We start from the raw sequence: 9,703 nt of genomic DNA on the forward strand, positions 1-9,703 counted from the left end.
CGGCGTGCTAAACTCTGAACCGTAAGAGTACGTGTGTCATTGCTCCTGGATGAGACCGGTGCCTGAGTTCGGTGCTAAAAGACGCAATACTGGATTGGATAAACAGATAGGGGAAGTTGCATACATTTTCAGCATTCAACACGCCCAAAAGTTGAGCTGAGCAAGCGCCACTTTAAAGACCAGTGGATGTTCTAACGCACCTGTTTGCAGTCGGAAGAACATAACCCGTTGCCTGCTGAACAACGTCTAAAATTAGGACACGCAGATTTTACAGAACTGATATAATTGAGATTAGAGAATAAAATTGGCAGGGGCTTAGCTTTGGTTAAGCCTGGTAGGTTGCGAAAGCAAAAGCGCAGCGCCTCCAACTGAAGGAACGCAGTGCGCCGCGTCTACAGGTCACGCGTGGCTACCGGCCGCCGCTGCACGACGACTCAAAGCGTCTTCGGTAATTTTTTTATATTTTGTTTTTGATGTTGTTGCGAGTGAAAGAAAGAAAACATAATCTACAGCTGGTATGACGTCACAGCGGTAGTAGCGCCCCAGGTGCGAAGCGCGGCAAACACACACCGTAACTGCAGCCGGGCTCTCAGAAGGAGCGAGTTGGTCGCCCATAATCTACAGCTGGTATGACGTCACCGCGGCAGTAGCGCCACAGGTGCGCGGCGCAGCGTAACTGTAGCCGGGCTATCTGAAGGAGCGAGTTAGTCGCCCATATTCACTCCGCTAAAGGCCAAACGTAACTGCGGCCGGGTCACGCGAAGGCTTGAAAGAGCGAGTAGTATGGCTTTCGCAATAAAAGATATTTTGGAGGTTGGGGGGGGGGGGGGGGGGGGTAGTGGGGGCAAGAGGGAGAAGTAACAGAATGAGCGACGGTCAGCTACCAGCATGGGCAAAAGCAAGAGACCCCCCGCATGTTCTACCGTGCTACCCACTCATCTGCGCGGCGAAGCAACTGCAAAGCGGTTTGAATAGAGACGCAAGGTCGTCCGGCCACCGCTGTCCGGGCATCAAAACGATGCTAGAACAGCCCTTCATAGCGTATTGCTAGGCCACCACTGTGTTGTTCTCGCTGCAGCAAACACTATCGAAAGCAGAAAAATTCGCTGTGGATTAGCTTGGTTAAGCCCGGTAATTGCGAAAGCAATATCCGTACCTACGCCATGGTACAGCTATTAGTGTAGCTGGTGGTGGTGCTTGTGGTTAGACTTGTGGTGATGCATTGGTTGTGCAATCCAATCCAATTCCATCCAATGCAATCCAATCCATTCCAATGCAATCCAATCCAATCCAATCAAACCCAATCCACTTCAATCCACTCTAATCCATTCCAATCCAATCCACTCCTATCCAATCAAATCCAATCCACTCCAAATCAATGTAATCTACTCTAATCTAATGTAATCTAATCCAACCCAATCCAGTCCAGTCCAGTCCAATCCAATGTAATCTAATCCAATCTAATGCAATCAAGGTCAAATGAAGGTCAATGGTGGTCACCGCCGCGGCACGGAAAAGGCGTGAAAGTGCAAGTAGTATTGCTTTGGTGGTCACCGCCGTGGCACGGCAAAGGCGTGAAAGTGCAAGTAGTATTGCTTTCGCAATAAAAAAGTTCAGGGGGCACTTTGACTGTAGAGGCGAAAGCGTTTTCCGCACTACTCTGAATGCCTCTGTGGAAGTGGTGACGTCACCACTGGATGACGTCACACATAATCAAGTGCTAATGACTAAGTAATGACAACTTACTAATCAATGGCTAATTACTGAACAATGACTAAATACTAATTAACTTCTAATTAATGACGCCTAAGCTTCTCCTTTAAGAGTGGAACGCGAAAGCGTGTTGTAGCTCTGCCAGGGAGTCCACGGAACGCCACCACCCGTTCGGCACGATGAACGCAACGCTTTTTGAGGAAAGGAGACCCGTACTCGGTGGACACCTGACCCGCACCGTACATGAAGGAAGTTGGAGTGAAGGAAGAAAGAGAAACAGGGGCCGTAATGAAGAAAATGAAAATTGTATTTGAGGAAAGGATAATAAGCAGTAACTGTGTCACATATCTCGGTGGACACCCGTCATCCAGGCGCTGGATGTAACGCTGGACGTGGACGGACGGGAGAATGAGCCATTAAAGGCATTCGCCTTAAAAATTAGCTCCCGCGAACTGCATCAATAGCCGCGATAGGTGCTGGTACAAGCTGCTGCAGTTACAACTCTCTCCACTGGACGAAGACTAGCGGCCTGTTTGGTGGTGGTGAAAATATTTTAATGAAATGGTTTAGGAGGTTGTAGCGGTGGTTGGAGCTCTCAGTCCGGAACCCCATTGTCGTAGGCTGCTGTCCGGGCTCTTTGGACGAGTTGCTTTTGACTCTTCTCGTCCGAGCTGGACAGAGCTGCCTCCCACCCCTCCTGCGTTGGCTGGTTATTAACAGTGATCGCCTAATTTTGTTGGCAGGCCCATACCATGTGGTACAGGTCCGCCTTCTCCCCGCAGAATTTGCATTGCGAGTCAAATGACTCCGGGTCTATGGCATGTAGTCTTCGTGAGTTGTTGTAAGTGTTTGTCTGTAGCTTTCGGAGGTGTTGTTCCTCCCCTTTATCTAGTGTCTTAGCCGGCGGAGGGTAGACCCGACGGGATAACTTAAGTGCTGAAGTATGTCATTGTAAGTTAGTAGTGGGGTAGGAGGTTCCACGGCATCCGCACTGGGTGCCCGGGGGAGAAGTGCTCGGGCTGAGGCATGTGCGCTCTCGTTCCCTGGGACGCCCTGGTGACCTGGTACCCATATTAAGTGTTTGTGTGTGGGTTGGTAGCCACGGATGTAGCTATCTTGCAGGATTTTAGCTGCTAGCGGTGCGACCCTGCCCCTGAGGTAATTGCGACACGCTGTCTGTGAATCTGTGAGAATGTATTCTGAGCTAGTGTGTGTTGGAGCTAGAGCAATCGCCACTTCTTCCGCAGCCAGTATGTCCTGGCTAGGCAGTACTAGTCCGTCGACTGTTGTATTTTGGTGCACTACCGCGACGGCCGTCATTCCCTGCTCGGGACCCGCAGCATCGACATAGAACACGCCCTCGCGCCCGCCGTAGTGTCTTTTCATGGCTTCGGCTCGTGCTTGTCGTCTTGACTGGTGAAAATCGGGGTGCATATTCCTGAGTAGTGGAGCTGCCTTGAGTTGTCCTCTCCATGAGGCTGGGATGTCGGTTTTGGTGTCTCGCTGTAGGGGGCAATTGATGTTTAAATCACTCAGGACTTGTCGGCCAGTTCGAGTTGTGGAGAGCCGTACCACCTGCGCCGTAAGGTGTGCCTCTATCAGCTCATCGATCGTGTTGTGCACACCCAGTCGCAAGAGCCGGTCCGTCGATGTCGCAAGAGGGAGTCCCAGCGCCTTCTTGCAGGCTGTTCTGATTATGATGTCGAGGTTTTTGATGTCACGCTTCTTAAGGCGGAGGTAGGGCGCAACGTAGACGACGCGGCTTACAACGAAAGCCTGCACCAGTCGCAGAGTATCGTCTTCTCTCATCCCTGATTTGCGCGTCGTTATCCTGGCGATCATCCTGGCGACTTGCTCGCTCAGGAGCCGTAGTTTCTGGAGGGTAAGAAGGTTGGTGCCGTTGTTCTTTATGTACAGACCCAGTATCTTCAGGGTTTGAACTTCCTTAATGGGTGAGTTGTCTACACGGATGTTGATGGTGTCTTGATTATTGCGTTGACGGAAGACTATGAGTTCCGATTTTTCGGGTGAGCACGTTAGCCCACACGCCCGGGCATAATTTTGGACTGTTGTCGCCGCTGTTTGTAGTTGTTCTTCAATCGTTCCCATACTTCCCGTGGTTGTCCAGATGGTTATATCATCAGCGTACAGGGCGTGGCGTATGCCCTGTACCTGATTGAGAAGAGGTGCGAGATTTAGGAGTGCAATGTTAAAGAGAAGTGGTGATAGTACTGCCCCTTGCGGAGTGCCTCTCGTGCCCATCTTCACTTGCGTTGTGTGTTTTGTGCCGGTGCTGAGGTTGACGGTTCTGTTGCAAGCAGCGGCCGAAAGTATTTCGCTCTATCGGCAGCGTCTCGTGCGTGCTCTGAGCACTTTGTTCGTGGTGGTAGTGGTGGAAAACATTTATGTACAGGTATAATACAGGAGGTTATGCATGAGCTGACCCAGACGGGGCCAGCCCTTACAAATACTAGGTGGAGGTCCCTAGTTCGGGACCCCAGTGGCATCGGCCGCCGCCCGGGCTCGCGCGACCAAGGCCCGTTGGGCCTGCAGGTCAGAGCAGCCGAGCAGGGTCGCCTCCCAGTCCTCCCGGGTTGGGTTGGGGTGAGGGGGGATAGCAGGGCTGGAGAGGCAGGCCCACACCATGTGGTAGATGTCCGAAGACTTCTCCGCACAGTGCGGACAGCTGCCCGAGAAAGAAGGGTCGAAGTGTTTCAGAGCTGCTGGGCACAACAAAGTATTGTATACAGGCGGAGCAGAAGCCGCTCCTCCGCCTTTGAGAGACCTTTAAACGGGCGGGGATAAAGACCATGGCCAGATTGATAGAGTAAAACGATGTCTTTGAAGGTGTAAGCTGGAATAAATTCGAGTTCCTGATCGTCAGGGTCGGAGGGGAATGTCCGGTGAAAGAGCACGCGGGTGGCGGCGTCGTCTGCATCATTTCCTTCAAGGCCCATGTGAGCGGGAGCCCTAACGATACGCCGGTGCGCGGGGTCACCGGTGTAGACGCTGTTTTGAAGAATGCGGTAGGCTAGATACGGTACCCAGCCCATCTCGACGTTCCGACATGCGAGTCGGAAATAATTGTTTTTGAATTGGAATCAGATGCAGTCAACGCAATGGCGACCTCTTCCGCGTGTGTTAAGTCACGGGCTCGGAAAGTAAGGCCGTTCACTGTTTTGGATTGGTGGACGACTGCGGCTGTGTACCATCCCCCATGGTGGGGGCCTGAGGCATCCACGTAGAATACGCCGGGTTTCGATCCATAGTGGCGGGCCAGGGCTTCCGCCCGCGCCAGGCGCCGGCCATTATGGTCCTCACGGTTCATGTTCGCGGGAAGAGAGCGCATGTGGAGGGCGCATCTCCACTGGGATGGAATACGTACGCGCTCTTCCATGAGAGTGGTGTGTTGGATTTGTAGTCGGGCAAGGAGGCGGCGACCCGACGATGTCTTCGAGAGACGTGTGTATTGGTTAGTCAAGTGGGCTTCCCGGAGCTCCCGAAATGTGTTCACCATGCCTAGCCCCAGGAGGCGCTTGTTGGAGGTGGTCACGGGGAGGCCTAGAGCCCGCTTAATAATTTTGCGGAGGATGGCTTCGAGTGAATCCTCGTCTTGCTTCCGCAGGTGGAGGTATGGAGTCGAATATAGAATTCGACTGGTTACGAATGCATGCGCCAGCCGCAAGGCGTCCTTACATCGTAACCCCGCGCGCTTGTTAGAAACCCGGCGGACCAAGCGGCCCACCTGGTCTCCCACCTGACGGAGTTTGGCCAATGTTGTTTCTGACCGTCTGTCTTGATGTATAAAGAGCCCCAGTACCCGGACTTCGTTATTTTCAGGGATTGCACCTGTCTCGAGAGGCAATGAAATTTTGGCTGTGCACTTCGGTGAGGGACGTATGTGCACAAATTCAGACTTTTGGGTGGAGCATTGGAGGCCGCAGCGGCGAGCATAACGGTCCACTATGGTCGCCGCCTCCTGCAGGTTAGCCTCAATGTCTGCAAGGGAACCCTGTGTGGCCCACAGGGTGATGTAATCAGCGTACAGCGCATGCTGCACACCGGCGACAGCGCCCAGCTGGGCCGGTAGGCGCATCATAGCCAAATTGAATTAGAGGGGAGAGAGCACCGCGCCCTGGGGTGTACCCCTGGTTCCTAAATGAAAAGGGCCATGTTCTTTATCCTGGATTCGAATGTAAGATTGTCTGTCGGTTAAAAATTGCCGAATGTATTGAAAGGCATTTCTGCCGCAGTTAGTTTGAGAGAGGTGGGTGAGAATGATCTCTTGGGTAACGTTGTCGAATGCACCCTTCCGATCCAAGGCGAGTACGACCTCGTCATTGTGAGGGCATTCCACGGGGTCGAGGATAGCCCGATTGAGTTGTAGCAGGACATCTTGTGCAGATCTGTGTGGGCGAAACCCAAACATGGTGTCTGCGAAAAGGTGTTTGGATTCCATGAACTTGGACAACCTGTCACGTACCATCGTCTCCATGAGTTTGCCCACACAGGAAGTCATAGAGATGGGGCGGAGGTTGTCCGTGTTGATGGCCTTGCCAGCTTTAGGAATAAAGGTGACCAGGGCGGTCTTCCACTCGATGGGTAGTGGCACTTCCCCAAGCCAGATTGAGTTAATGTAATTCAATAAAGACAGGTATGCTTGGTCGGGGAGGTTGGCTAAAAATTTGACTGTAATTTTGTCCCAACCCGGAGCGGTGCCGCGTTTCATTTTTGCCAGGGCCGCCTTCAGGTCGTGGAGCTGGAACGGTTGATCCAGCTCAACGTTCTCAGAACCTGCATAAGAGTACGCCGGCCCGCGGGAGTCCTGGGTGGTGCACAAGTACTGGTCCCGGAGCTTGTGCGCCAATTGATTTGTGTTGCCCTGAAAGCTGTGTATTGCTCTTTGGAGGTGTTTTTGAGTTTCCGTGCGTGTTTGCGTTGGGTCAATTAGGGCGCGAAAGAATCGCCACGTGTTCCGGCTGGACATTTGCCGCGCGGCCGTATTGCATCGGGCCACCCAGTTGGAGTCGGCGAGTTGGGCCGCATACTCAGGCGCTCGTTGAGTGAGCTCGGCGATGTGAGCTTTAAGTTTCCGGTTGTGCTTTTGCCGACGCCACCGACGGACAAGGCAATGCCGGGCCTCCCAGAGGTGGAGCAGGTGGTTGTCCACATCCGAGACCGCCTCTGAGAGCTGAATTTGAGTTTCGGAGGAGCGAAGGCCAGAGACCAATTGTTGTGACCAAGACTGGTAGCCCTGCTCATGTATGGGTGTGGCATTGTTATAATTCTGCCTGAACTTGGTCCAATCTGGGAGTCGGGCTTGTGTTGTTGGTCGCGCGAAAGGAAGGGTCCTAATCGTAGTATTCAGGAGGCAGTGGTCGCTGCCGAGGGTTTCCTCGGTGTTGACCCAGTCTGCATATTGAATGTTGCGGGTGAAGGTCAAGTCCGGACATGTATCCCTAGTCACGGAGTTGCCTATACGAGTTGGGTGGACTGGGTCAGTGTGAACAGTGAGGCCCAGCGTTGACGCAAGCTCCGCCAACTTGCGTCCCCGCTTCTCTTCACGGCAGTAACCCCACATCCGAGCGCGAGCGTTGAAATCGCCCACAATCAGGAGGGGGTCTCGGCCCGCAACTCACAGTGCGCGGCTAAAGAGGTCCGCAAATGATACATTCGGCAATTTCGGATTGCAGTATACATTGAGTATGTGTAGCGGTGGGTCCTGTTTGCGGAGTGTAGAACGGGCGGCCAAAACCTTTATGCGATTGTGTAAGTAGGGTTATGAGCGGAAGGTACTATCGGCTCCAAACGTTCACGGGATGCCAGTTGGCGGAGAAAAATTATTTCAGTGACGTCACTGAAATTTATGAAGATATAACAGACCATGCTTGTTCCACCTAATGGTAACAATATCTAATTGATTGGTCAGTTGCGATTCATTGGTCAGTTCCCGAATTGGAAACGTGCCCGAAGCATGCTTTTAGGTGAAGTATATTTGAGATGTTGTTGGTGTGACTGAGAGAAGGATGAAAAGGAAATTGCACGGGCCTGCCTACTGGCTCGAGCCAAGCCACCACCGCTGCCACGTGCAGATACATGGCCAGGATTCTGGTTCATGCGCCCCTAGTTCACAAATCCGCCACCACGCGCCGCATGAAGTTGAGCTCCTCCTTCTCCTCTTACATTCCTCCTTCCTGGTTTGGGAGAGAGATGCCCACCTTCCCCCATTGTCCACTTATACCCCTGTCACACTAGCAAATATAATGTCATTAGAATCGAATGACATTCGATGCACCGAATCTCATTCGCTCTGTGTCGGTGCTACACAGCAAAAACTAATGGCATTCGGGAGTGATAGCAATAACGATCGGAAGTATCAAGAAAAGCAAGTTAACGCGTATAAAAGTGTTTATAATTATTTAATATGCACGTAATGTGAACGTAAACATTTCCAAACAAGTTTTTTTGCCTTAACTAAACACCTCCAGCAATTTTGCAGCCTTCAGCCATCACAAGACAGGACAAGTGCGGCCTAAATCCGACAAGTGTAAACAGCACGGCCGAAATGGCGGACCACGAAGCGTGCGCGGAGCGCGAAGCCGAGAGGCAAAAGATGAAGGATTTGGTGGCAGCCTACTTGTGCTTTAAAGCACACCACAATAATGAAGCGAGAAAACTTCAGTGTGCACGAGAGGCACAGTCAAGGTTGAACCGGCGCCTGCAGCAACGGCTTGCGGCAAACAGTTGCGTCGTCGCCGCTATGGTAGCTTTGCAGCCAAGAGTTCATCGTGAACGTTGGGCATTTCCGAGGAACGAGAACTGGTTCGAGGACACTCTTCCGCATCTTGGAGAAAGCCATTTCAAACAAGCTTTTCGTGTGTCGCCAAATACGTTCAAGTATTTGGTGGAGTCGTGCAAGAGCGTCCTGGAAAAGCAGACTACACCGATGAGAAAGCCACTTTCCGTGGAAAAACGTGTGGCTATCGGCCTGTATCGGCTTTGTTTTAGTGCAGAGGACAGGACAATTGCTCATCTTTTTGGTGTTGGCCGTTCAACTGTGAATGTGCTCTTCAGAGAGTTCTGCAGGGCTGTGATTGAGCAACTCGAACCGGAGTGGCTTCGAATGGTCCGCCGCAGTGAACTGGAAGAACATCTGAGAGAGTTCTTTGCATCTACCGGCTTTCCTCAAGGCATTGGTGCGCTTGACGGTTGCCATTTTCCGGTTTCGCCGCCAAAGGAAAATGCAACTGATTACCATAATTACAAAGGCTGGTAGGTACCTTGTTTACTCTGCTAAAATTAAGTGCATCAATTTCGATCGTTGTGGAAGAAGCCTTGGCAATATTCGCTGTGAGATGGGTCAATCCCTTTAAATAAACATATATTCACTCTTAATTCTGTCATATTTTGTTACATAAATTGTTTGGTGGATTGAATGCAAAACACTGGTATATTATTTGGAGTGGCTAATAGTGTGCTTGCTAATTAAATTTTTGATGTGAACGTTCTCATTTGGACAAAATTGTTCTTGTTATATGAATTACCAACTACTTTTAATAAAAGGCCCCTTGGCAGGTTGGTAAGATACCTCAAGGTCTCTTTGCATTATGTATATTATACCATCCTAAAGTAAGTAAATCAAGAGAGTCTGCAATATTCAGCTAATGACCACGTTCCTTGCCAAGAACTTCCGCCTGCTTGCTTGAAAAGAGGTGTCTGCATGTGTCTGTGGTAACTTTGCCACTCCGACCTCTCACAACAGTATGAATGACAACAGTGCGCATGTTTACAAGCAGAACTGCACACTGTTGAAGTGTATGGGCAACTAATAATTTTGCTATTTATTTTATTCTGTGCAGGTACAGCACAATACTTCTGGCCCTCGTTGACCACCTTCAAGTACATAAATGTGGGAGCTCCTGGCCGACGCCACGATGCAAATGTCTACGGACGATCAAAGCTGTCTCAAGTCATCGAAGGTGGACACTTG

At 51.2% G+C, this 9,703-nt stretch overlaps 1 protein-coding gene across 1 annotated transcript; it reads left to right on the plus strand.

Moving 5' to 3' along the window:
* The first annotated feature begins 7,954 nt into the window (after window positions 1-7,954).
* On the plus strand, window positions 7,955-9,351 carry LOC149325269 (uncharacterized). The gene has a single exon (XM_089563025.1). It carries the CDS (start codon window positions 8,279-8,281, stop codon window positions 8,987-8,989), a length of 711 nt encoding a protein of 236 aa, XP_089419151.1. The 5' UTR covers window positions 7,955-8,278; the 3' UTR covers window positions 8,990-9,351.
* The last annotated feature ends 352 nt before the right edge of the window (window positions 9,352-9,703 follow it).

This window comes from Amblyomma mixtum, chromosome 10, assembly GCF_055824585.1.
Source record: "Amblyomma mixtum isolate Tamu chromosome 10, ASM5582458v1, whole genome shotgun sequence".
Classification (NCBI taxonomy): domain Eukaryota; kingdom Metazoa; phylum Arthropoda; class Arachnida; order Ixodida; family Ixodidae; genus Amblyomma; species Amblyomma mixtum.